The following is a 24,332-nucleotide window of genomic DNA, read 5'->3' as shown; positions in this document are numbered from 1 at the left end:
ATCACAGATGCAGCGCCTGAAAGCTGTGTCCCTGCGCCCTCACCCCTCTGGCTTTTAATCTCTTCCGTCAAGCGGCCCATTCTGCTCTTAGCTGACGTCATATAATAACTAGTTGATGGATGTTAGTTTATTGTTTGCCCTGTTTGCTTCGGCGCATCATGTTTGCCGTGTTTGCATGTTGGTGCGCGACTTTCGACGCCCTGGCAGAGCTGGCTGCATGATCACCATCACCGCTGCTTCGCCATTTGGGATTCCCAGAGCACAGTTGATGCAAAATGAAAAGAAGAGTCACTTTTATCCATGAAGGAGAGGGAGAGTTTGACCCGCAACAGGCCCATCTCGATTCCACCTCCCTGACATTACGATCCTTACGCGGAGCCCGGCAAGAGAGGTTAACGTTTGGCTTCGAGGAGCTCCCAAATGAGGTATGGGAGCTTGCCTTGTGATGATTGGTAAACTACTAATAATATAAACAGTTCCAGCAAGTTCTAAGCCAATGCGTTGAATTGCATATCCGGTGGGTATCGGAGTACCCATACTCAGCCATCACACCTTTCACAAGTAGGCTACCTACGGGTCTACATATTATTCTCTCAGCCTTGACTTCTAATCGATCGTACGTTGCTTATTAACTTCTATGGCACCTATTCATGATCTAACCTGCTTGTATTTAGTAAACACCTGTGCCCCTTGTTACAGAAGGCCTTCGACACTAGCCTGAATTGCACCATCCCGGAGGTAAGGTCCTCAAACCCATAGGATCTGAGAGCCAAACTGATATAATTTTTTTTACCTGCTCCTCTTCCTAGACTTCTTTTATAGCTCCAAGCAGTGTAACAAAGTCAGGCGCATTGTCCTCCCTCCAGTTTTATCAGCTCCTCCCCTCGCTCGATCAGCTGGCTACGTATATCCAGGAAGCAATATGCTCGAATCAAAGCACTGAATGTCGAGATAGCGCTGCTATAATTCGTTTCGCAGATACCCTTGATATAGATTACGATCGTGTGTTAAATTCGTTTGTTGTCACGGTATATTGGTCCAAATCAGTCGCGAACGGAGGGTGGAAAGATACAATTCACAGTAATAATTCGAGCAAAGACAAAATAGATGTAGGTATCCTAGCGCCGCAACAACCTTTAGATCCAGACGAGATTCGAATTGGTGGACTTTTGGCTGTGGTTGGGCGGGATAAAGAATTCAGTATGTCTTTCCAGAATACATTCGGACAACGAGGTACTGACGGCTAAAACAGAGCCAACTCTCTTTTCCTTTCCTTCCCGTCATCATTCTCTACCAAACTCTTCGACATATAAGGCTCAATTAGCTTCACCCACCGGCCTCCATCCAACACTGCGTCTCTCCATTTCTCGATCTGCGCTCTCACCACCTCCATCTCCGCCTGAAACTACGTGTAGATTGTACACGTACATCACTCTCCCGTCGTATATCTTCCCAGACGAATACCAACTGTCCACCACTGATCCTCTTTTCCTCCAATCACACAACATCCGCGGTCTCCATCAGGTTGCTGGAGAAACTGATCTGGAAGCGCCGGACTGGACAACTCGTCGCTGGGGTTCACATCTTCTCGTGGAGCTAGCCACATCAAATTCAGATGATGCTAGTGACTGGACAAGTACCATTCCATTGCATCTTCGCTATCTCCATCCTTCCAAATCTGGCTACCACAACGTCTCTCTTCCCTGGCCCATTGTCTTCTGGGCATGCGAGTCCGAGGATCAGGGTAAAATGGATGTTAACCCATTCGATCGGGTGAACTTGAGCTGGGATGATTTCTTTGGCCCGAAAACATTTTTCTATCAATTTCACCCCTCTCCTCGACCGGTAACGGGTGATGCAACGCGTGAAGAGTTGAAACTAGTCGAAACTATTCGAGTCCCCGTGTTACAAGTGGACGAGGATAACCAGTCGACCACTAATCAAGCTAAGCAGATCGAACTCGGCACTGTTGTCGTTGTTGTAGCAGGATTTCTATGGATATTGTGGAGGCTGGGTGCCGTTTTCAAAATCTCAGGGATTGGAGCCAACCGTGGCCAGAGAACTCGAGAAACTGAGAAGAAGACTCAATAACAATCTCCTATATTAAGCCTAATAATGGATGGAAGAATATAGGTCGTAAATTTTATATAATTTTTTTCGTTTGTTTCTCAGCGATATGGGACGTCGTTACCCTCTACCCGAACTTGAGGTTTAGATGGGACATAGAAGTTAGATGATAACTCAGATATCATTGGTAACTGCGTGTGGCCCGTAATTACTCTAACATAAGCTTCATAGAAAACATGGCGATTATCATGCAATATTAATCAAAAAAAGCAATCTGAAAAAGAGCCCCAAAAACAGACGGCCAAAGTTGAGGAAGCAAACCCAATGGTAAGAAACTCCGTGTTGTTTTTTTTCGCAAAATTTTTTATCAGTGCAAAATGTAAAAAGCGGGGAAAAGAATCAAGGGAAAAAGAAAAAGGAGCATAAAGAAAGAAAAGGAAAGGGTGACAGTGCGAATGCATCCCAAAGAAACAAGAAAAATAAGCAATCGAACCCTCGCCAGTAACACCCATACATAACAAGGCGCATTCCATGACACTCATACATTAAACTCGGTAACCATATGATCCCACAATGAAGGGAGCCAGAGGCTCACAGTTGAGAAGTGTTGAGGGCGGTAAAAGCTCAGCGGCTATTGGGGAAAAGAGGAAAATGTGCTAGCGAGAGAGATAGGAACATAAACAAAGAATAAAAAGGTACGTATGTGGTTCGGAAATGATACAAGGTACTAATATGGAGGGTATTGTCAAAACACTGCAAGCCGAAGCCCCGCCCGGCTTGGATTAAAACTGTTGCGCTAAATGCAGACGAGCGCCCTGGCCATGACCAACCATGCTGGCGTGCTGTTTAAATGTGCGCAGATATTCATAGGGATGTATATCCAGTTTATGCCGGGTTCCTCCAATTTTGATAAGCCAAAACATGACTGTCCAACTGAAAACATCAAAAATTGAGGAATTCAACAGTGTTGCAGCGTAATCGGGCCTCATAGACGAGCAGGTTTCACAAACAAAGGTAATGCAAACCTCGAGGTAAAGGTGGCGAAAGGGAAAGATGTAAGATGGGCGTGTTGACGAGAGGCTGAGTCGTGTCGCGTAACTCCGTGGCACATTTTTGGCCAAGATTCCAAAGAACATAACCATAACCACACGACAAATCCGTAAAGCAGCAATAAAACACACGAGAAAAACCAAGCAGCACACGTACTCAATCATGGATCATTCGGGCGTAGGTCACGTCAAACAACCACCACATCACCTTCAGCATCAGCCGGGTCTGAAATTGTCATGTCGGCGTATTTGCTTCCGGAAAGGAGCATGGAATCGTCATCCAAAGCGATAGCGCTATCATCATTATTCAAGCTACCTCGTCCGACTACCACCTCCGATTCACCCGTAGCTGTCACCGCATTCTCAGGGTTTGGGGCAATTGAAGAGTCCGCTGTACCGTTCGTCTGCTCAAGGATCGCCGGGGGCTGACTCGTGGCCGATTCCGAGTTTAGTAAAAACTGGCGTAATGCTTTTGGAGAATAGTGCATAAATCCTCCCTTTTCCGCTTGCCATTGTATCATTTCCATAAAGAAAACCTTTGTCATCCACCAAGCACTAAAACTTTCAGCACCTTCGAGGGTGAATCGGTGAAGAATAGCCGTCCACATGGCATCTGCCCTGTCGATTATGCATTGAGGAGCATGGCCTGGGAACATTTTTGGAAGTCCTAGAATAAACGCGATCCAGCGATCTGGGAAATTCGTATAGTCGCGGCCTTCCGTAGTGGTGTAAGTAAACTTCTGGAATCCCAACTCTTGATCATAGAGCTCAACTTCGGGTGGGGGTGCATCGAGAGGACTCAGTAACGTTTTGACATGTTCCTTGAAGATATCAACGATTCCTTGTAACGAACAACGTGGAATTCTTGCTTTGCAAATCATGTCCGTTATATTCAAGAATGAATGGAATTCCTCCCACATTTTTGTTCGGTTTTCAATATGGCAGAGCCAGGCCGCTGCGGAATTCGCAGACTGATTCACTTCCAACATCCGCTTCACAAGGTGACAGAAGAGACGAGCAGGGACGAGGCGCGCAGTGGATACGTGCTCGGGCTGTGACTTAAATGTATCCTCAATGTGTGGGACAAGACGCCGTGAAATTGAAGTGAAGGCCTTTACGACGGGTTCTGGGACGACTTGCGTAGTCAAAGGAGCAATGAATGCTACCATCTTCTGGTACATGAGCCAGTCGCATTCCTCAATCCATGGAGCCATATCGGGATGAATGAGAAGCTTATGAACGGGGACGGTAAGGGTGCCTTGAAATGCGGAAATGTGTCGAAAAAGATTCTTCTCTTTGCAGAACCTGAAGCTATCGATCACAGAAATGCAATGTGATCTATAGAGAGCCATGAGGGCACCAGCAACATCCGAATCAGACCCTGGCGGCAGGTAGCTATGAATGCTTGGTAGCTGCAAGGTTTCATTATCGCCAGCAGGGGATTCCTCTGCAGACTCAAAGTGAAGAATCAGATGGAGCTTCTCCTGGGCTGACATGGCTGAGAAATCAACATCTGAAATAGAGCCAGGATGAGAAGCATAAGATGAATGACATCCACAGTTTTGATGAGAGTGTGAACGCGCCTGAGGATGTGGTGAGTGAGACACGTTGGCAAGTCGCGTCTTTGTTGTCTCCAAATGACTCTGAGTAGAGCTTGTGCTAGAACATTCGATGTTAGGATCAGACGCAAACTCTTCACAGAAACAAAAATCTCATACCTCATCCTGTGACTCTCCTGAGTGTTTTCGCCGGTAGTTGCCGTAGTCTGGTCCACAACGTCTTTCCCGTTCACATCAGGTTTTGGCTCAGATTCTATGATCGATAAATCCACATAATGGTACTTTGATTCTCCTCGAACACCAAGACGTCGAGTCTGTACGTTAGGAAATATGATACGAACTAGCTTGCCAAAGGATGCTGGATTGAGAACCGAGACACGTTCCGTCCCACATTTATCAGCATAGCAGCAATATACCCTATCCCTGCGGACTGATCCAGTGCTTTTACGACAGTTTTCTCGCAACCTGGATGAATATCAGCGGGTAGGCTCCAACTTTGTCTGGAGTTCACATACCAGATCATAGCGAATACCTGCTTGACCTTCTCTGATTTGCCACCCGCTCCTTCATGCTTCTGCACTTCTGCGGCCATTTGGCGTAGGGTATACCCGTCATATTGTCGAAGAAGTCTTCTCAGCTCGTTGTCATTTGCAATTGACGAACTTGTTCCTCTCTTCTTGCGGGGACCTTGCTCGGAGCCTTCATGATCTTCTATGATATGATCGGGAATTTGATTTTCTACACCGTCAAACAGATTCGGATAATGAGTTGGATGCATCTCTCCCGTCATGCCATGTTGGGATAGCTCTGGAGGCAGCCCATGTGCTGCGACATTATGCACATGGATATCGTGGCCCTGATAGTGGACGTCCATACGAGGCTTAACAGAGTTGTGGTTTTCCTGCAGGGCAGGATCAAGTAGGGTCCCAGGGTTGGAATTGGCAAGCTGGTCACCAAATCGCATTAGCATTTCTTCAGGATTGCCATGGTAAACCGACTGCGACGGCCCAAACTGAGAACGCATGTAAGGTTCGTATCCTTCAGGTACTTGTTGCTCAGGCATGTATTGTGTGCTACATGACTGAATGCTTGCAGTGGAACCACGGGATCTGGGCGGACGACTAAATTTGGAGGCTGCGGTATTTGAGCGCGACCTTCCTGGCTCTACTGTGCTCTGGCGGCTTCGTGTTCGCTTTTGGCCTCTCTGGGCAGGGAAGGGGTCTCTTCCTACATACCGATTGTGGTCAGCTAAACAATCAGACGAGTTGTAGCAGTAAGCCGCGACTGATTCAGCCGCTATCTTGAACCTTACCCGTGTCAGGTGGCATTTTCAAATAAGCGAATGACGGCTGTTTGTGCTAACTATCCAAAATATCCGCTGTGTAGGCGTCGCTTTCCAAAGGCGATGTGTTGTTTGTATCCAAAGTCTTTCCGATGTGATTCGACACCCACTGCACGCGCCGAGGCGCTGAGGTAAAAATAATTACGTCAGAGAGCGACGAGTCGATAAAAGATACCATAGAGCTCGACAGTTAGCTTCCAGTCCTCGATGTCGCCGTTCCGATGTCGACTGACTGACGTTGCGATGCAGCCTCTTCGCAGTCTGTAAACAACTGTTTGTTGATGGGGAAACGCCGCAGCCGTTTTCGGTTTTGGGGGTGGAGTCACGGGACCTGTGGCTGGCGGAGCGGTGAGCACCGGCAGTAGTCGCTTAGTCATATAATTGTGGACAAGCCACAGATCGATCGAGTCTACTACATCTGATTGGCTGTCATACGACCGCGCCACATGATACCCTCACGTGTAAATTACGGTACAGCAGACCACGGCACACACGGGACCGGGGCAATATAACTATTGGCGAAATTTGGCTATTACGTCTTGATCCTCCTTGCTCTCTCCAAAACACCAACTTCCCTCCACCAACCTCCCAGCTCACCAGCTCATCCCAGGTCAACGCCCTTTGCTCGGTTGATCGTCATACAAGCTGATAATTGCCATCTTACATCTGACACAACTCCCTTTTTGGATCCCTCCTTTTTCGCCGGGACTCGTCCGCAATCCCGAATCTTAGCAAACATGTCGTTCCAGGACCGTGCGCTGCACCAGATTGCTCAGATTGACAAGGAGGTCAGTATATCGGAAAGTCCCACCTTCTCCTCACCCTTGAACAACAGCTGCTTGAGACATTCGAGCTCTTGTCGAAGGCAATAAACTCTATGCTGGCTGAGGTTCCAACTTTCTCCCTTTTGCCCGCAGCAGCTGACGTCTGCTATTGTAGCTCTCGAAGTATCCTGTCCTCAACAACCTTGAGAGGCAAACCTCAGTCCCGAAGGTGTATGCTTTCTTGGGCCTCGTTGGAATTTACTTCTTTTTGGTTTTCTTTAATATCGCAGGGGAATTGTTGGTCAACTTCGCTGGGTTCTTGATTCCTGGATACTACTCACTCAACGCGTTGTTTACGGCAACCAAGACCGATGATACCCAGGTAAGTCTTCCCACTTTAAACTCCCCTTGTTATGTATGGCAGACGCTGACAAATGGTTCCAGTGGCTCACTGTTAGTAACCTCGTTCCTGTCTCGAATTGTCAATTGTCCTTCGACCCTGAAGCTGATCACATGTGAAATAGTACTGGGTGGTCTATGCCTTCCTAACTGTCATCGAGAGCGCTATTAGTGCTGCTTACTGGTTCCGTATGTCACTAAATGTGCCAAAGTATCATTTTGAAATTGGTGCTAACAGATACCTAGCCTTCTACTACCTTTTCAAGTTTGTGCTTATTTTGTGGATGGCCCTTCCACAGACTCAGTAAGCATATGGCCCCATGCCTTTGGAATAGACCTATTCTCTGATCACTGTAATAGCGGTGCCCAAATCGTTTTCGGATCCTTCATTCAGCCGGTGTTCTCCCGCTACTTCCAGAGCGGCTCCACCTCCTCCAACTTGCGTTCGCAAGCCGATAAGGCCACCAAGGAGCACTCTACCTAAGAGCCTCTTGGTAGATGGTAGGAATCAGTGATTGAGGACGTTGAAGCCCGCAAAAAACCAATTTTGGCTTGTCCTAAGATTCCTCCGTTCTTAAGAGGTCCAAATGCTCGATCAGCGCCGTGGAGACGCACAACTTTATGAGAGAGATCGAGGGAACGCAGTAGCTGCTTATATACAAGTGTTCGATGGGGTTGAGTGCCTCGAACCTTGACGGGATTTGTATTAGAAGGGGCGGCTGTTGAGGCTGGTTCGGTTGTTTTGTATCATTCCTGTTTTTTTTTTTTTGTTGTCGGGTTTCTTGTTTATCGTGCAAATCGATAGGACATTATCTGCGTCTCTGGATGATAGCGTAGCTCAGGGTGGAAATTCTTTCCCTATTTCGGTTTTCAGTTGAGCGTGGCTCATGTACAGTCGTGGGCATGTATTTGTCTCAAATGCCAAACATCACAGCAAACAACAAAAAGGGGTATCAGTCAATAAAACCCAAGTTTGTTGCCCCAATTGTCCAATTTGGGATTTAAAATGATTTGGAATGGAAATGGATTCGCGTCACTTGTCGTAATGGGCGGGATATGGTCCTTGCTTTGATTGGCAATGGCAAGAATTTTGAAGGCGGCCTTCTGCAACGTTTTCTCCATAGCTTTTCGTACCTTCGCCCGATCTGTAAAGCTCAGTTAGATGAGCTCATGTCCAGGATTATTATAGCTAAAACGTTATGATGGGCTATGCTTCCACCAATAGACTACTGACCTGACTCGGTTCTCGGTGTAGCGATTGTCACATCAACGGTCCATATCTCCCAGCACACTGCTTCTTCATTCTTTCCAGCAAGCGCTCCGAACCAGAGTCCACCTTTTCGTCGCTTCTTTTCGAAGAACTGCACAGCTATGCGCCCGCGGACACCACCGTTGGGAGAGTTCGAGGCGGGGGAAAGATGTTGCCGAATAAGGGTGTTTATGCGAGAATCGATTAGGGTTTCGACTTCCACGTCGTCGACAGCGGGGAGGGTTAAGTCTAGAACGTCGAAGGTGTCGGGGCGAACGCAGGGAAAATATCGGTGGAAGAAGATGGTGTGGAGGATGCCTGAGACACGGGGCGACCGGGTGGTTAGCTCGTTTCGCAATAATATATATATATTTTCTTTCCTTCAAAAGCATGGATGCCTGCGGTTTTCTTGCAGAGCCCACTAGCCCGTAGCAGATGCCATATCTGCGGTTTTGCGGCGCACAAAATCATGTCGAGCGCAGAATCCGGGGTTATGCGCCCACCTTTGAGGACATCTTTCACAGACGCGGGGTCGGCGAACACGTCGATTACGTGTTCCGGGGGTTTTCGCGGGTCCATTTGGGCGGCGGAGAAATTTTTTTGCAATGCTAGAAAGGGTAAGGTATAGAGGAAATATGTGACCCAGCGGCGTAGGAGACCAGCTGGGTCGGAAGATTGGGTTGGTTTTAATTATACTTGGTGTACGCGGGGTGGCAAGGTCGTGAAGTCCAGGGTCGTGGTCGACTCTTCCGGCCTGGCCAGCGTTTCACACCACGACTTTTGCTTGGATGGATAATTTTTTGGTGGGGATTAGCTGTATGTGCCTTAGCTCCGGGCTGAGTAAGACTTTCCGCCCCTCCATTTAGCTGCATTTTAGACTTTCTTCAGTTTCATGCTTGAGGAGGGCACGCATCACAGGGTCTGCTGTTTAGATCAAAGAGGTTACGATGTCAGAGTAAACTACGGGATAAGCAGGACAAAGGCCTTTGCCGACATCTGAGAGTACATAGGTCCACTGCGATTGGGCAGATGAAAAGATCATCGGTATCAAAGATGGAGAATACCTGTGTCTGGAGTACAGTCACCTGGCTATTTCCAGCGGAGTTCGCCGGCTCTTTACTCGAATACAGCTTGGGGGGGGTTTCCTCGCGAAGCTGAGGTCATGACGGAGGCTCGGAGTGGCGGCGCATCAGGACTCCGCATCTGCTAATCTCCAGCTCAGCGCAAGGACAAGGAGATGTGTGGCTAGTGAGCTCCTTCGTTGGGAGGTGGTTAGTTACATCATGGCTCACTAGCCACTGCTGACAAAGATAACCGAGGTCGTCTGTTGGGGAATGAGCTCCTGCCAGAGCGATTCCATCTGAAGATCAACCTCCACAGCGCCCAACCTCAGTCGTCTGAAACAAACTCGTGACATCCGCATTGAAGACGCTTCTTATCGACTTTTCGTTTCGGTTTTTGCTTTTCTCAGTTGATTATGGTAGTCCCGTTATCATAGCGTCACCAGCCAAGCTCCCAAGTCACACCCCTTGAAAATGATCAGCGCAACGAGGCGCTGGCTGCGACAGCATCGCAAAGGCCTTGCCATCGGAGCAGGTGTTGTGGGCATTGGGTATTTGGCCACGCAATATGTCTTTTCTAAGATCTCAGAAGCAAGCGAACGGATGAGCAGTGAGAGGATAGCCCGAGAGAAGTGCGTAGTGGCCCAAGCAAATCGACCGTGGAACCAGAGTAATGGTACTAACGACGTGATCGGCACATAGTCTCCGTCGCCGATTCGAACAGAATCAAAGTGATTGCACCTTTACCGTTCTCGCCCTTCTTCCAACGGCTACAGAAAATATCCTTGCAGCTCTTCCTGTCGAGGAGCTAACTAACGAGCTTCAACAAAAGCGAGCGGCCAGACTGGCCAAGCTTACTGCGAGCGAGATGCAAGGGTCAGAAATGAGCTCTGGACCACCTAGTATGACAGAAGACGATGTTTCTAGCTTAAGAAGCGACAACTACGTGCATGCAAGTCAAGTGGTTGACTCTACAACGGGGGAGCAAGCGCAAAGGGCAAAGTCGCGGACACAGCTGTGGAACGATTTGAAGATCAATTGTAGGTGCTCTTTGTCCCAGAGTGTTCTTTTAAATTAGGTTCTCATTTGCTTTAGCCCTCACACGATCGTTTACGCTCTTATACACACTCTCGCTCCTCACCCTCCTAACGCGTATTCAGCTGAATCTTCTTGGTCGGCGAAATTATCTTTCGAGCGTTGTGGCACTGGCATCGCCTCCGCAAAATCCGTCTACAATCAGCCTTGAAGACGATGATAATCCCGAGCATTCATTTGGAAATGACTTTGAAACCAATAGGCGGTACCTAACCTTCAGTTGGTGGCTATTGCACCGGGGATGGAAAGACTTAATGGCCGAAGTCGAGGCCGCAGTCAAAGATGTCTTCGGAGAGGTGAATCCGAGAGAGGATATAACCCATGAAAAGCTTTCAGAGTTAACGCTTGCCGTCCGGAAAAGGGTTGAAGGAGCTACAAGTGGGGAGAGACGGTATGTCGTCTATTTCTCTCAATTTCGGACTATGCGATGCCTATTCTAATCTACCATTTTACAGAGTGCGGAAGTGGCTCCCCTATCTGTTACCTCCCCGGGAACAAGAAGACTTTGTCCTTCAGGAGTCGGGCGTCCTCTCTGCCACGGAGGCAAGTCCCCAGAGCGCTGCAACCCTCAGGCATCTGTTGGATGAAACGTCCGACCTTATCGATTCGCCGTCATTCACCCATGTTTTCTCTCTCTTGAACAACGAAGCTTTCTCCCATCTAATTGACACCAAATGTGCAACGGAGGCTTTTAAGGGGCTGTCCCAGGCACAAAAGAAAGATCAGTCTCCACCGTTCTCATCCACAGCCACTATGGTACCCGTCGCGGAGCCCTCAGCACCAAAAACGAAGCTTGCTTCCATATTAGCGGTAATTTCCCGCCAGTCTCATGTGATAGGAAATGGTACCAATCCGCCCAATGAGTATTTATCGATCATGGAGCGAGAAGTCCGCGAGTTGGAAGCCTTTGCGGCGGTCATATATAGCAGCAATTTTGACTTGAACCCGTCGATGTCCATGCTCGGCACCAAGATAGGGCCTGAAGGTCCATCTACAGCTGTGGAGGATGCACCTGGCGGCGAAGCCAGCATAATCGAGCTTCCAATACCTTCGGCGGAAACTGCCAGTGTTGCCAACGCGGAGCCAAATGAAGCTGGGCGAGATTTTGGGTTTGAAAAGGCGTGGGGTAAAGCTGTTGAGCAGTCTTGAGCGGGCTGTATGGAGTCTTGGATTTACTCAATGAGTTCACGATATATATGTATATACCTTGCAATAAGCATGATTCCGCAATTGCCGGCGCCATTATTTCTTCTACTTTTTTAGGTCAATTGGTTGATAGACGAGGCGTTGGGATCGCAATAACTGTGGAATGAATTTCCGCCCGGCTTTGACGTTGCTCGTTTCAGCTGGCTGAAACGACGGTATTAAGCGCAGAGTATACGGAGCATAGAGTACTCCGTACTCCGTACGGAGTACGGACAATAGACCCACTTCCGTCCCGTAGTTATGCAGCTCAACAGTACCAATTTTATGGTTGGCAGTGCGAGCTTCAAACGTCATCCTTGCATATAATTTCATTTTATTTGACAGCTGACGGTGTGCTGGTGCGGATTTGCGGGAAATGGCTCGTGAATCCATGACCCTCCACCATGGACGTTCAGCCTGCTCACGTTCCTAGGCGGGGACGAAGGTTGTGTGAGCTTGATCGCACATGGCGCGGCGGCTTCACGTCCAGGCGGACGCGCTCTACTTATGTAGGTCGGTTGGGTGGGGTGCGGAGGTGGCTTTCAGTGTTGGGCCCGTGCGGTGATTGGCCAGTTTGCGATTTAGGCCGCGAGCGGGTTCCACCGGGCCACGGGACCAGCACGCCGCATCCAGCAGCAGCCAGGCTGATCCCAGGGTACTGTACGTAACGCACGTTCGGCCTCCCGTCCAAGCGGCCTGCCTCCTGGCCTCAGCAAGGGAAGAATGTGTGAAGCTGCCCTGCGTCCCTCCATTTTCTCAAAACATTTTCTCGTTCCCCTCTCCTTCACCTCCCCGGAGAGAGCAGAGTTGGAGTTTGCCCTCGACGTCTTTCTTACTTTGTTGGGGAAGGCCGCCTGCCTGTCCGTCCTCTCTGACCGTTCAACATGGCGTCGGTGGTAGCACAGACAGGCACTGTGGGTGGCTCTGCAGCTCCTGCGGCACCTACAAACAGAGCAACTCCGCAGGGTGGTATATTCGATCATCTGAACCCGTCTCAGTATGATCCAAAGAACCCGCTTACCTTGTTCATCATCCAGGTAAAATGCAACCGACAGGCGAGGACTGGTGGAGGTGGTTATATGCTGGCCTTCTACTAACTGAACGTGCTCATCTCTCCAGGCTAGCATTATCGTCATTTTCTGCCGTCTTTTACATTTCCCACTGTCTAAGATTCGGCAGCCTCGTGTGATATCAGAGGTGATCGGTGGGATCCTGCTCGGTCCGTCTGTGATGGGCAGGATCCCCGGATTTCGAGATGCCATTTTTCCAGAAGAGTCGCTGCCAAATCTCAACCTGGTGGCTAACCTTGGATTGGTGTTGTTCCTTTTCATGATCGGTGTTGAAACTAATATTAAAACCCTCACGAGCAATTGGAAAGTTGCCGTTGGCGTATCCGCAGCCGGTATGATTCTCCCGTTTGGACTGGGCTGCGGCATCGCATATGGGTTGTACCACGAGTTCCGCAATGATCCCGGACTGGCTCCAATTAGCTTTGGTACCTATATGCTTTTCATCGGTATTGCAATGGCTATTACTGTGTGTTTCTTCCAAAAGTTCCATCTAGCCAATCCCGTCCTTACCTCTTATATCTAGGCATTCCCCGTGCTTTGCCGTATACTAACTGAACTGGAACTGCTAAACACGAATGTTGGAGTTATTGTTCTTTCGGCTGGTGTTGGAAACGATGTCGTCGGCTGGGTCCTTCTCGCTCTTTGCGTTGCTCTCGTCAACGCAAACACGGGTATAACTGCACTCTGGGTGCTGCTGGCTTGCATTGGCTTTACTCTGTTCCTGATATATGCGGTTCGCCCCGTGTTCCACTGGTTTTTGAAGCGAACTGGCAGTCTGCACGATGGTCCTAATCAGTCCGTCGTTGCCTTAACACTCCTTTTAGCCCTGGCAGCTGCCTTTTTCACCCAGGTAATTGGTGTGCATGCAATCTTTGGCGGCTTTTTGGTTGGAATTATCTGTCCCCATGACGGAGGATTTGCTATCAAACTCACTGAAAAGATTGAAGATGTAATTGGTGCCCTCTTCCTTCCGCTCTATTTTGCACTTTCTGGGCTTAATACCAATGTCGGCTTGCTCAACTCTGGTATAGTGTGGGGTTATGTATTTGCTGTTGTTTTTATTGCTTTTATCGCTAAGGTCACTGGTGGAATGTTGGCCTCTCGGTTTCACGGCTTGCTTTGGAGGGAGAGTGCAACTATCGGAGTGCTGATGAGTTGCAAAGGTTTAGTCGAACTTATTGTCTTGGTATGTTGGCAATTGGCCATGATATGAGTGCACTTGACCTCGACTAACTTCTACCTAGAATATCGGCCTTCAGGCGAAGATCCTCAGTAGTCGTACGTTTACTATCTTTATAGTAATGGCCCTGATTACAACCTTTGCTACTACGCCTCTTACCCTGTGGTTATACCCTGAATGGTATCAAACCAAGGTGGATCGGTGGAGGCGTGGAGAAATCGACTGGGATGGAAATGTACTCGATTCTGAGAGCGATCACAGCGGTGGCAGCTCAGATCTCGCTCAGCAGAAGGCCCGTTCCTTGTCCATCAGAAAGCTGATGGTTTACCTCCGCCTCGACAATCTTCCAGGCCTTTTCACGTTTATTTCTTTGTTGGGAGCCGATGATATGACAACTGTTGAAGTTTCGAAAACTCATCATAGCCACGACAGCAACGGGGTTGACCGATCCACCAGTGCAAAGAGAAACAAACCCGTCGAAGTTCATGGAATTCGACTCATCGAGCTCACTGATCGTGACTCTAGTGTCATGAAGGTGTCGGAGGTTCACGACTACAGCTTTAGCGACCCTATTCTAAACACATTCCGTACCTTTGCGCAACTGAATAGAGTTGCCGTTTCCGGTGCAGTCGTTATTGCACCGGAACATGCATACGCGGAAACATTGGTCAACAAAGCTCGGGACTTCTCTTCAGACTTCATGCTCATTCCATGGAGCGAACGTCAGATTCCTTTCCTCGATGTCAACAGCGAGAAGTTTGCCACCGGCCCACACAGTACATTCATCTCCAACATCCTGAAGAATTCGAAAAGCCATGTTGGCATCCTGGTGAACAACGGCTTTGGAGGACCCGCCTTAACCCAGCCAAAACCAGGTTACCTGAAGCGCACTATCAGCGGACGAAGCCTTTATCGAACAAATGACTTGGCAATGATGCCCTCGATGGAAGATGGGCATCATATATTCTTCCCTTATTTTGGAGGCGATGACGACCAAGTCGCTCTTCGCTTGGTTCTCCAACTTGCCAAAAATGCAACAATCACAGCCACCATAGCACATGTCGTTCTTGATGACACCGACACTCCTGCCTCTTCGTCCAAAAACCCGGCAGTATTCTATGGCCTTACCATGGCACCAGAAGAAAAGGAAGCCGACAGTGCGTTTTTCAACACCATTCGCGATTCTCTTCCTTCCGAGCTTGCTCCCCGAGTCATCTTCCAGACAATTCATGTCACGACCACCGACCTGATCAGTGCCACCTTGCAGACAGCCAAGTTAGATGTGGGTAAATCGAACCAAAATCGGGGTGATATTGTCATAGTCGGCAGGAACAGTGTCGTGCACGGTACCGGTTCGAGTTTCGGCCTTGCCACGTCTGCGCAGTCTGGGGAGATTGGCTCGGAAGCTCGAAAGGCGCTAGGTGTCCTTGGTGAATCAATGGCTACGAACGCGAATGACGTGAAGGCTAGCGTGCTCGTGGTTCAGGCGGGTAAAGAAGGCTGAATTCCCATTACAGCGATTTCCAGTGCCTCTTGATTTACAACGGAGGGGGGAGGGTGTGCTGGGTCTTATTGAAGGCGGTGACGTTTCATATATATATCGAGAGCGTATATAGGCCAGTATGAATGTTTAAATCCTAACTATGTGGTTGCAATTATTCCTTGGAGGGCTGCGTGTTCGCGGGTGTCACACAAGGTTATCATCTAGATTTGTTATACCGAGCATTGCACAATTACACATAACTCAGGGGTTTGGAGGCGGTATGTTGTTAGAATCCTACGAAGACGTTGCAACGACACCTGCCGAACCGACAGATCATCAAGCGCATCTGTAAAGCCCGGAGGCCCCCTGTGCACTTGAATGTAGAATGTACCCTGGTAGGTTCATGCGTCAGCTGAAGGGGGACAACGGATGCTTCTGGACGAGTCAGCCGCACTGTGAACGACTACACCACCCCGCCCAAATCCCCGCTCCTCGCAGCATACATACTCAGAAGCAAAAGTATTATTTGATATAATTTGAACCAATAGATTTCCAAAAGCTGGTCGCTACCTTTGCAGCACTGTGCCGGCTAGAAAACAGAAATGGTGGGATCCCACAAGGTGTCCGCTCCTGTCTTGACTACCAACACGTAATCACCGCCTCCAGGTGAGAGGAACAACCCGCTAGTCATACAAATAGGCGAGACTAGAAAAGTAATTCGTCGAACGGTTTTCTCCCACCGAAGGCTTCTTTCCAAAATACCCGTGCACACCCGCGTCTAAGTTCTGCACCATCAGAGAAACACGGGAACGAAGTACACACTAGCCATCGCGCCATTAAAGGAAGAACAAACCAAAAAAAAAAAAAAAAAAAAAAAAAAAAAAAAAAAGGCCGTTGTTGTTCCTTGGAACTAAAGAATTTCCCGAGACTACTTGGGCTCGCATGTCCAAGGCGCTCCAAGAGCCAAAGATGCCGTCGGTATAATAGCAAGATGATCATCTTTCGGGGTATCAAATGTATTGCGTTTTGTCCAGGCAGGTAGAGAAACGAAGCATTGCATGATGTCCAACAAGTTTAAGATGACGTTCCTCTCGCTGTTCTGTTTGGTTTCGTTCATTGGGTTTGATGGGATTGTTTTCCTCAGTTCCTCGGTTGAACCCAACAAGCAAAACAGGTCTTTGTTGCGGAGCACTCCAGAGGAACGCCAAATATGTGCTTTTCGGCCAGGCTAACACTTCGTGAGAGGTCGCTCTGAGAAACGCGTACCGAAAGGGATTCTTAGCTCTGCCGCCCGTGTCACATCGCAGCTATGACCTCCGGGTAGCTAACTAGGAGTATGTATGCATTTAGCACACCCAAGCAACCGGTCCGTCGTGGATTCACGGAGGCCGTCGGCACTTGAGTTTCAAGATCTTACCGAAAAGAGTAACTCTGGCAGTGTTCTGGCCGCGAGTCGAAGAGAATTAGATAGCTTGGACTCCGATGACGGGCTGTCAGATTTTACATGTGGGTTCACACAGCACGGAGAAATGGGGCATATTTGATAGATCGCCTCTTCGGTCAAATTCATATGACGGCCGTCGGCGCCCACGTTCGCGGGCGCCGTTTTATCACCGAAATTGAGTCTGCGGTGGCAAAAGCTCGCAACTGTCGGCCCCACAATTGGGAGGCAAAGCTGTTGTTTCCAGGCCTGCAAAGCACCCTTCAGAACGGCGCTTTCGCAGTGGGGGTGGGGGAGTCTTTAAAAGTAGTTTTTAGTTAGTTTCTCCGTACGGAGTCCCCCGTACAGAAACTCAATTATAATTTCCAAAAACCACCACCACCACGGCGGTCCTCTCAACAACCAACCTACGGAGTAAGTTCCGCACCAAGATCACAGGACATGTGAGCCACTTAGCAGGTTTGTTTTGTCGCATTTGCTTAGCGAAACTTCGCTCGAAACGACAAATCGTCGGTCGCGCTCACCGTAAAGTCTTTACGTCGTGGAGGACGTGCGCTACTCCAATAGATTGAGATAGAGATGTTGGAGATATCAGAGATGTGGGCACAGCGAATGGGGCGAGTACCTCTGTACGAGGTACATAGGTCGAAGCCTAGTAGAGTGATCCGTACCAAGGCTGGGGTTTGAAAGGTGGATCTTCTGGAGTTGCGGACAGCGAGGATTTCAGCTGCTCGGAATCTGGATCCATCAGGAGCGTGCCAAGGGCCAGCTCACTTCGAGTCGGAGCTGGAACGGGCCAACCGTGTTTCGCTCACAACCGAAATCCCACAGGACCATTTTACTTTCAAAATGATTTTTTTTTTTTTTTTTTTTTTTTTTTGGCCACTCGCCGGATGATGGAGATAAGGCTCATATGCATGTACATATACATATGCACAGTGAAAAGAGAAGAGCGGCAAAAGCTGTGGGGGGCGTGGGGGAAAGGTTTATCCCTCATCGGGCATGCGGAAGCAAGCTCAGAAGGGAGCTTGGCAAGGAGCGCAAATCTTTCGTCTGAGGGAGAGTGAAGATCGATGCAAAGAGGCGCGCTTTTGGATTACGTGGACTCAGAAGCCTCCTTCGCTCTTGAAGAATCCCGCGAAGATACCTTGGCGACTGAAATTTGAATTCGAGAATGCTGTCCCCCTCGGCAGGATTTCACAGCAGGACGCCAAAAAGCCCCGAAAAGCGACTATTTTAACCTTAAAAAGTTTATTGGTGACTTACTGTAGTTTAAGATTTCCTGCGGGAGGAAAAACCCGAAAATTACTTCCGAGAGCGGACCTCCTGTGTTTCTAGAAGGTTTGCAAACGGGCCAACCAAAACGTAATTTGCGTCTCGTCTGGCCGATGAGACCTTGCTTCCCCTGCAAACGCCGGAAGGGGGGGAGGAAAGAACAGCAGATCGGAGCCGCTGCCGGTCCTTCAGGACTGCAGTCCCATAATCCATTTCCTGTTCCTGGCCGCCGCCGCCTTTCCTCGTGCTTGGGGTTGACGCCGCTGGTGCGAGAGCAGTTAAGCCTTGGGAGAGTTTGCTAGCGGCGGGCCACAGTTGCAACCAGTCCGCTCTTGGCAAACCTTCGATCCGCGTCCGAGCGCCGCTACTGGTCGGCCGGGTGGCTTGGCATTTCCACCGTCCGCCGTCGAAACATCCGATCCGGAAGGGGCTGCTGGCCAATCAGCGTGCGGGCTTTTGGCGTGTCTCACGCAGTTGTCGCCTGTACGACCGGCAGTTACGCACACACACGCCAACACCCGCGGCAGCACAGCTCGTCGCTCGTCGCTCGTCGCATCACCGGCAGCCAGATAAAAGACCCGATCCCACTGCTCAAGAGGTACGCTCGGCTGTTTGGTCGGGAAGTTGACTGCGTAAAACGTGGTGTGAGAGTTCTGGTGGATCCAAATCTGGTTTACCTGGTCTGCGTTGCCCTGTCCCACTCAAACCCCAGAACAGATCCCAACCTGACCAACTGGAGTCTTCCCACCCCCCGCAATGGACCGTGCTGTCAATGCAGTCAAGTTAAACTTATGAACGGAGTACTACATATGTAGCAGTGGCGGATAGCTCTCCTCGCTCTTCTCGCCGTCGACGAGCTAACTACTCAACCAGGGATCGAGTCGGGGACCAGGGAGTGACTTGTGGAGATTGCAAAGCCGGCTTCTGGAATTTCCTCGCCATCCGGCCCCGCCGCGTGCCTCTCGCGATCCCTCTGCGCTTCTCGTGCTCGTAACTGAATAAAGGTACGATCGGCGGCGTCCTGCGAAAACTCTGGTGCTAGGTGGCTGTTCTTATTAAACAAGCAACCTCCCCTTGGTTACCCCGGGTTCTCTCGCCTTGGTCGATCCCCGCGTTTTTCTTTTTCTTGCCCTTCAGCTCTTACTATCCTGTACTCCGTAGTAATTTTTTTATTTGATTTCTTTTTTTTTTTTTCTGGCCCATTGTACTCCATCTGTACTCATTGTGACTTGCTGTTGTCATTGATTGTTTGATCACTGGGTACAAGTTCAATTTTTTTTTTTTTTAACCTTTTTAACTTCCACTCTCAGCGCACGCAGACAGTAGCTTGCCCAGCTTCGCGTCACAAACCCATCAAAATGGGCAAAGAAGGTGAGTGTTTTGCTCTGATATCTACTTACCTCTGTCTGTTTCACGCCTTTGTATATGCCTTTTTTAACTCTTGAGTTTCACTATAGTCTTGGACGCTGAGGCGCCCTCGGATACTTCCATCGAGAATGGCAGCGATGTCCCAAAGCTCACCAGCACAACGGAACGTAGATTGATGGCTAAGATTGACCTTCGGCTTCTTCCCGTCCTTTGCGTGCTCTACCTTCTTGCCTTCTTGGATCGGTACGCCATCGCAATGCATCCTGTTGATTTGAGATCCTAATGTCTCCTCCAGTGTCAACATCAGCAATGCTGTCATCTTTGGCCTACGCGAGGATCTTAATATCGTTTCTGGCACACAGTACAACACCGCCTTGACAATCTTCTTCGTACCATATATTCTTTTTGAGGTATTAAAATTTCCGTTTCTAGACTGTTTTCCAGTTTTGCTCACTGACTTGGCAGATCCCATCAAACATCCTCCTCAAGAAACTTCGGCCACATGTGTGGTGTAGGTGATCCCTTGCTGGCCACGCTCGAAGAATATTGGCGCTCATATTTCATATTTAGTGTCTGTTTGCATGTTCCTCTTTGGCCTCGTCACGCTCTGCCAGGGCCTTGTCAAAAATTATGCTGGCCTGTTAGTGACGCGCTTCTTCTTGGGTCTCTTCGAGACTGGCATGTTTCCAGGATGTAAGCTCGCCTTTCTCCGGTCGTTACTCCCACATCTATGAAGCTAAACGCTTTTAAACAGGTTTCTACCTTATGGGAATGTGGTACAAGCGAAGTGAAGCCCAGAAGCGCTTCTCTTTCTTCTTTAGCTCCACAACTTTGGCCGGTGCTTTCGGAGGTCTCCTGGCTAGTGCCATTGGCAAAATGGATGGGCTGTCCGGCTACCGTGGATGGCGATGGATTTTCATCCTTGAAGGTCTTCTCACCTGCGTCGTCGCCGTCGCGTGGTTCTTCTTGATTCCAGACTTCCCCGAAGATGTTAAATGGATGAACGAGGAGGAGCGATCTTTCATCCGTGCTAAGCTGAGCAAGGATGTCGGAAGTGCTGGCCATCACATCTCTCTGACCTGGAAGGATGTGCTCGACGTGTTGAAAGATTGTGAGTCGCTGTGATCTCCAGCCTAGACTTCCAAGGGACTAACCCTCTTTTGCAGACAAGGTCTTCGTCGGTGGATTGATGTACTTTGGCATGATCGTTCCCGCCTACAGCTATGCCTACTTTGCTCCCACGATCATCAAGACATATGGATACAGCCGTATGCCTCCCGTCCCATGTCCCGCCTTTGGCTTCTCATTACGCTAACTCCCCGCAGCAATCAAAACCCAGCTTTACTCCATTCCTCCATGGGCTGCGGCATTTGGCTTCGCTATGACTCTTGCCTATATCTCCGACCGCGTCAGACATCGCTTCCTCTGCGCTGTCATTCCCATCTGCATGGCAATCGCAGGTTTTGCGATGGTCCGAACGATTCACGGTGAAACAACTCGTCACACTCAATACGGTGCTCTATTCCTCATTACCATGGGCGCCTACAGCGCCATGCCAATCATCGTATGCTGGTTCGCGATGAACCTAAGTGGGCACAAGCGTCGCAGCATCGGAACAGGTTGGCAAATCGGGTTCGGCAACAGTAAGTCAAAGCGCGCCCCACCCATCCTTCGTCACAACAAAGAAAACAGGCATATCCCTGTACACAGTGTCGAATTATCCCCTAACTTTCTCAAACCTCTTTAGTTGGCGGCATCATCGCAACATATTCCTTCCTTGAAAAGGATAAACCAAACTACATCCCCGGCCACTCGATCTGTCTTGGATTCCTTGCCCTCGCCGCAGCCATGTGCTGCGTCTACTTCGTCCTCCTTGTCTATCGTAACAAGAGCCGTGACAAGGCTGCCGCTGCCGGTGCAGAAGTGGTTGATGACAGCGACCTCACCCCCGAGCAGTTGAGAGAGAAAGAATTGCTGGGAGACTTGAACCCAAGCTACAGATACCAGTTATAAAACAAATGTAAGAAAAAAAAATGTATTTTCTGGGTGGACAATCATTTAACAAAAGGGGAAAAAAAAAAGGAAAAAAAGAGAAAAGGAAATAAACTGCGGTATTGTGATACACAGTTTTGTGTTGGGTGGATATGTGCTGCATATGTCATCTATTTAACTATGTGCGGTAGTTCTCCTTTCGGGGTTTGGATGCTACCATGGCATAGCGAACGTGATGAGATAGAGTACATACTAGAATAATTCTAATACTTTACATTTATGCTATGGTCCTTGTTGACAGCAGAGCCCCTCTGACAATCACCCTGGGTTACAAATTCGATAAAAAGGCGATACTTAACAATAGGGATATGCAACAGCCTTTCGCCAACGCCGTCGGATCCGCATTGCTGAAACGAATACCAAAGACAGGCGCCAATGAATTCCATCATCGCATCGTCATAGAATTGTCAGGGCATAAGTGAATAAAAACTTAAGCATACATGTTGAATGAGAAGTCCAGCTGGCAGTAAAGTCCAGCAGGGTCTACCTGAACTGCAATGAAGGGAAGAACCGAGGACCTGCATAACCGTACGCAGTGATGTTTTGAATATCGACTGTGCCATTTCCGAACGGACTCCACATTTTGACGAGGACAAACCGCCCAGACCTACCACTCTCCCGGTTAGATACAACAAAAATGGGATGGACGTGTAAAGGCTAAAGGGTAAACGTGAGGGGAAAAGGCAACTTACACAGGCGGATCGAACTTGATACTGACGGAGCTCTTGTCTCTTCTGATAAAAAACCTTGCATGTGGGGAGAGGACCTCCTCTGCAGGTGGGACTGGCTCAGTAGCCTCCGCGTTGCCAGAGTACGGCCCTGCTGGAGGCGCGATGATATTCGGTAGTAATCGGCTCCTGAGTCCAATACTGCTCGAATCGACACCCATTGATTGTCGCACCTGACGTCGAATTTCGTCGAGGAGACGATCAGACGTGTCACTCACTTCATCATCACTACTATCGGTGCTACACTCCACCGGATATAGATACTCGGACATATCCTCATATGCTCCTTCAGCATTAGCTGTCAACTCCTCTGAGGGTTGATCGGGTATAGATCCATCGTCAGACCTATCGTCTTGTTCTAGAGTGACATGAAATTCCGTACGACGGTCTGGCGACAACTGTCGGCTAGTCGTTTGGGGCTGGCTACGGTCTTCGGGGTCAGTCGAATTATCTGCGTGGGAAGATAATTGTTCTGGGTGTACTAGAACTGTGCGTTGTGGTGACTGTAGCGAGGCTCGAAGAGCGCTAAGATATCGTTGTGAAGTAGTCTGCCAAGAATGTCGGCGAGGCGGTGGCCGCAAAGGTCGACAAGAATAGATTATATGATACCGGGCCGTACGACTGAGTAGCTCATCCGATGCCATAGTCACAAAGACCATCCCCTCACGAATACCAGCCCTGAATCAGCCGAACGAGTCAGCGTATCCTCTGATTAGTATTGCATAGATATCTAGCCCGAGACTCACGGTCCATCATATCCAGAGTTTGGAGCTTTAATAACCAATCTTCTCAAACAAAATGGGGTTTGGCCGTGGTGCTTTAGTATAATGTTGCATCGTTCGTTCTTGGCACTAAACACTGAATTGTCATTCTCCAGGATATTCTGTGGCCACGAGGTTCGACCGTTTAATCCATAAGCCCCTCCATCGCAGCTGAGAATTTCCATCTCCAGCGCCCCAGGCACAACCTGACCGTAGTGTCCGTAGCTTAAACCCCGTATGCCTTCGCGTTTATCATCGGAATCAAGTTTGATCCGCTTATTCCGTCGACGGCTTGATTGTCTCTCGGAAGGATGTTCGCGGGAAGCAGGGTCAGGGGTCGCATTACTATCATCCAACAAGGTTCGAATTGTTGAACTCGCTGCCCTCAATCGCTCCTGGGCCGACTGAATGCCGCTCAGTCCATTAATATCGGCAAGTCTACGTGCTCCTACCATCATCGATAAATCGTCCTCCCATCCTGCTCTTGGTCTTCTTGACCCGGTACTAATCAGGTGAGTTTCAACGGCATCTGAAGCATCTTGCATAGCACGTCGCAGACGATCACGGCGTTCAGCGTGATCCCCTGACGGCCTATTATTAAGACGGTAATCTGACAATCGAGACGCCGCAGTGGCAGGGTACGACTCCTCTACTTCACGGTTAAGGGTGTCCAACGCACGGTCTCTTTGTGTTCCATCCCCGTCATGAAATTCAATGAGCTCTCGAAGGTGTCGTAGTTGACTTGCTAGATTTAAACGGGCGTGGGTGGCCTGCGATAATTGGGGTCTTGGGGGGTGATCGTTTGATGCCGGAGGGTAGTCAAAATTGTCAGACTGCACGTGTCAACACAACATTAGCCTTACCACCAAAAGGCTATGGACTCCGCAAATACGAATTGTGGCATCATTTCAAAGCAAAGAGTGCACAGTAAATACCATCTTAACAAAAAGAAAAGCCGTCACTTCACCGCAACCCAGGATATGAAAGGATGGCAGTCAAATGCAACGCCAGAGGTGTCGCCTAACATGTGCAAGGTGGGAGAGGTGAGGACGGCGGGTGGATGCGAGGACAACACGAAAACGTTCTAGCTTTCCAGGGTATCTTTTACTCTAACCACAAGATTTCGGATAGGGGTCCAAAACCATAAATGATGACGAGGAATAGAAGGAGATATCATAGAATGAGGAGGGAGAGTTATCGAAAA

At 49.1% G+C, this 24,332-nt stretch overlaps 10 protein-coding genes across 10 annotated transcripts; 7 read left to right on the top strand and 3 right to left on the bottom strand.

Moving 5' to 3' along the window:
* The first annotated feature begins 253 nt into the window (after positions 1-253).
* Positions 254-3,798, top strand: CIMG_05986 (uncharacterized protein). The gene is made up of 5 exons (XM_001242089.2): positions 254-425; positions 477-616; positions 675-738; positions 810-1,200; positions 1,253-3,798. Exons 1-5 carry the CDS (start codon positions 276-278, stop codon positions 2,089-2,091), a joined length of 1,584 nt encoding a protein of 527 aa, XP_001242090.2. The 5' UTR covers positions 254-275; the 3' UTR covers positions 2,092-3,798.
* Positions 3,305-6,262, bottom strand: CIMG_05985 (regulatory factor X, other; the record flags this gene model as incomplete). The annotated part of the gene is made up of 4 exons (XM_001242088.2): positions 5,988-6,262; positions 5,191-5,902; positions 4,835-5,140; positions 3,305-4,775 (listed from the first exon to the last, which is right to left on the bottom strand). Exons 1-4 carry the CDS (start codon positions 6,001-6,003, stop codon positions 3,305-3,307), a joined length of 2,505 nt encoding a protein of 834 aa, XP_001242089.2. The 5' UTR covers positions 6,004-6,262.
* A 324-nt stretch (positions 6,263-6,586) lies between these two features.
* On the top strand, positions 6,587-8,288 carry CIMG_05984 (protein yop1). Its single transcript, XM_001242087.2, has 6 exons — positions 6,587-6,805; positions 6,957-7,163; positions 7,226-7,234; positions 7,306-7,369; positions 7,427-7,484; positions 7,541-8,288. The coding sequence occupies exons 1-6, from the start codon at positions 6,755-6,757 to the stop codon at positions 7,662-7,664; spliced, it is 513 nt and encodes a 170-aa protein (XP_001242088.2). The 5' UTR covers positions 6,587-6,754; the 3' UTR covers positions 7,665-8,288.
* On the bottom strand, positions 7,385-9,008 carry CIMG_05983 (uncharacterized protein; the record flags this gene model as incomplete). Its single annotated transcript, XM_001242086.2, has 3 exons — positions 7,385-8,325; positions 8,415-8,747; positions 8,933-9,008. 3 exons carry the CDS (start codon positions 9,006-9,008, stop codon positions 8,138-8,140), a joined length of 597 nt encoding a protein of 198 aa, XP_001242087.1. The 3' UTR covers positions 7,385-8,137.
* Positions 9,009-9,817: 809 nt separating this feature from the next.
* On the top strand, positions 9,818-11,871 carry CIMG_05982 (peroxin 3). The gene is made up of 4 exons (XM_001242085.2): positions 9,818-10,122; positions 10,193-10,530; positions 10,586-10,976; positions 11,041-11,871. Exons 1-4 carry the CDS (start codon positions 9,965-9,967, stop codon positions 11,732-11,734), a joined length of 1,581 nt encoding a protein of 526 aa, XP_001242086.2. The 5' UTR covers positions 9,818-9,964; the 3' UTR covers positions 11,735-11,871.
* Positions 11,872-12,455: 584 nt separating this feature from the next.
* Positions 12,456-15,675, top strand: CIMG_05981 (K+ homeostasis protein Kha1). The gene is made up of 4 exons (XM_001242084.2): positions 12,456-12,807; positions 12,890-13,306; positions 13,364-14,026; positions 14,085-15,675. Exons 1-4 carry the CDS (start codon positions 12,655-12,657, stop codon positions 15,522-15,524), a joined length of 2,673 nt encoding a protein of 890 aa, XP_001242085.2. The 5' UTR covers positions 12,456-12,654; the 3' UTR covers positions 15,525-15,675.
* Positions 15,676-16,582: 907 nt separating this feature from the next.
* Positions 16,583-17,631, top strand: CIMG_13008 (uncharacterized protein; the record flags this gene model as incomplete). Its single annotated transcript, XM_004445250.1, has 5 exons — positions 16,583-16,715; positions 16,854-17,009; positions 17,051-17,250; positions 17,293-17,358; positions 17,512-17,631. 5 exons carry the CDS (start codon positions 16,583-16,585, stop codon positions 17,629-17,631), a joined length of 675 nt encoding a protein of 224 aa, XP_004445307.1.
* A 315-nt stretch (positions 17,632-17,946) lies between these two features.
* CIMG_13007 (uncharacterized protein) lies at positions 17,947-19,034 on the top strand (the record flags this gene model as incomplete). Its single annotated transcript, XM_001242082.2, has 3 exons — positions 17,947-18,201; positions 18,283-18,309; positions 18,522-19,034. The coding sequence occupies 3 exons, from the start codon at positions 17,947-17,949 to the stop codon at positions 19,032-19,034; spliced, it is 795 nt and encodes a 264-aa protein (XP_001242083.2).
* A 382-nt stretch (positions 19,035-19,416) lies between these two features.
* On the top strand, positions 19,417-21,646 carry CIMG_05978 (MFS transporter). Its single transcript, XM_001242081.2, has 9 exons — positions 19,417-19,590; positions 19,677-19,830; positions 19,883-19,997; positions 20,053-20,098; positions 20,158-20,280; positions 20,342-20,698; positions 20,754-20,855; positions 20,913-21,230; positions 21,335-21,646. The coding sequence occupies exons 1-9, from the start codon at positions 19,578-19,580 to the stop codon at positions 21,598-21,600; spliced, it is 1,494 nt and encodes a 497-aa protein (XP_001242082.1). The 5' UTR covers positions 19,417-19,577; the 3' UTR covers positions 21,601-21,646.
* Positions 21,647-21,939: 293 nt separating this feature from the next.
* Positions 21,940-24,310, bottom strand: CIMG_05977 (uncharacterized protein). The gene is made up of 4 exons (XM_001242080.2): positions 24,064-24,310; positions 23,114-23,961; positions 22,332-23,045; positions 21,940-22,246 (listed from the first exon to the last, which is right to left on the bottom strand). Exons 1-4 carry the CDS (start codon positions 24,064-24,066, stop codon positions 22,123-22,125), a joined length of 1,689 nt encoding a protein of 562 aa, XP_001242081.2. The 5' UTR covers positions 24,067-24,310; the 3' UTR covers positions 21,940-22,122.
* Between the last annotated feature and the right edge of the window lie 22 nt (positions 24,311-24,332).

Source organism: Coccidioides immitis (assembly GCF_000149335.2).
Source record: "Coccidioides immitis RS genomic scaffold supercont3.2, whole genome shotgun sequence".
Classification (NCBI taxonomy): domain Eukaryota; kingdom Fungi; phylum Ascomycota; class Eurotiomycetes; order Onygenales; family Onygenaceae; genus Coccidioides; species Coccidioides immitis.
The sequence above is the reverse complement of the archived record's forward strand: the minus strand, read 5'-3'. Positions and strand labels throughout refer to the sequence as shown.

Excerpts from the sequence above, each read along its gene's own strand:
- CIMG_05986 (XM_001242089.2), top strand. The coding sequence starts at position 276 with ATGAAAAGAAGAGTCACTTTTATCCATGAAGGAGAGGGAGAGTTTGAC. Across the intron at positions 426-476 it reads TCGAGGAGCTCCCAAATGAG|TTCCAGCAAGTTCTAAGCCA; the intron begins GTATGGGAGCTT and ends TAATATAAACAG. Across the intron at positions 739-809 it reads TGAATTGCACCATCCCGGAG|ACTTCTTTTATAGCTCCAAG; the intron begins GTAAGGTCCTCA and ends TCCTCTTCCTAG.
- CIMG_05984 (XM_001242087.2), top strand. The coding sequence starts at position 6,755 with ATGTCGTTCCAGGACCGTGCGCTGCACCAGATTGCTCAGATTGACAAG. Across the intron at positions 6,806-6,956 it reads TTGCTCAGATTGACAAGGAG|CTCTCGAAGTATCCTGTCCT; the intron begins GTCAGTATATCG and ends CTGCTATTGTAG. Across the intron at positions 7,370-7,426 it reads TAGTGCTGCTTACTGGTTCC|CCTTCTACTACCTTTTCAAG; the intron begins GTATGTCACTAA and ends ACAGATACCTAG.
- CIMG_05982 (XM_001242085.2), top strand. The coding sequence starts at position 9,965 with ATGATCAGCGCAACGAGGCGCTGGCTGCGACAGCATCGCAAAGGCCTT. Across the intron at positions 10,123-10,192 it reads GAGAGGATAGCCCGAGAGAA|TCTCCGTCGCCGATTCGAAC; the intron begins GTGCGTAGTGGC and ends ATCGGCACATAG. Across the intron at positions 10,977-11,040 it reads GCTACAAGTGGGGAGAGACG|AGTGCGGAAGTGGCTCCCCT; the intron begins GTATGTCGTCTA and ends ACCATTTTACAG.
- CIMG_05981 (XM_001242084.2), top strand. The coding sequence starts at position 12,655 with ATGGCGTCGGTGGTAGCACAGACAGGCACTGTGGGTGGCTCTGCAGCT. Across the intron at positions 12,808-12,889 it reads TTACCTTGTTCATCATCCAG|GCTAGCATTATCGTCATTTT; the intron begins GTAAAATGCAAC and ends TCATCTCTCCAG. Across the intron at positions 14,027-14,084 it reads TAGTCGAACTTATTGTCTTG|AATATCGGCCTTCAGGCGAA; the intron begins GTATGTTGGCAA and ends ACTTCTACCTAG.
- CIMG_05978 (XM_001242081.2), top strand. Across the intron at positions 19,998-20,052 it reads TACCATATATTCTTTTTGAG|ATCCCATCAAACATCCTCCT; the intron begins GTATTAAAATTT and ends CTGACTTGGCAG. Across the intron at positions 20,099-20,157 it reads ACTTCGGCCACATGTGTGGT|TGTCTGTTTGCATGTTCCTC; the intron begins GTAGGTGATCCC and ends TTTCATATTTAG.
- CIMG_05977 (XM_001242080.2), bottom strand. Across the intron at positions 23,046-23,113 it reads AACTCTGGATATGATGGACC|GGCTGGTATTCGTGAGGGGA; the intron begins GTGAGTCTCGGG and ends CGGCTGATTCAG. Across the intron at positions 22,247-22,331 it reads ATCAAGTTCGATCCGCCTGT|GTCTGGGCGGTTTGTCCTCG; the intron begins GTAAGTTGCCTT and ends GGAGAGTGGTAG.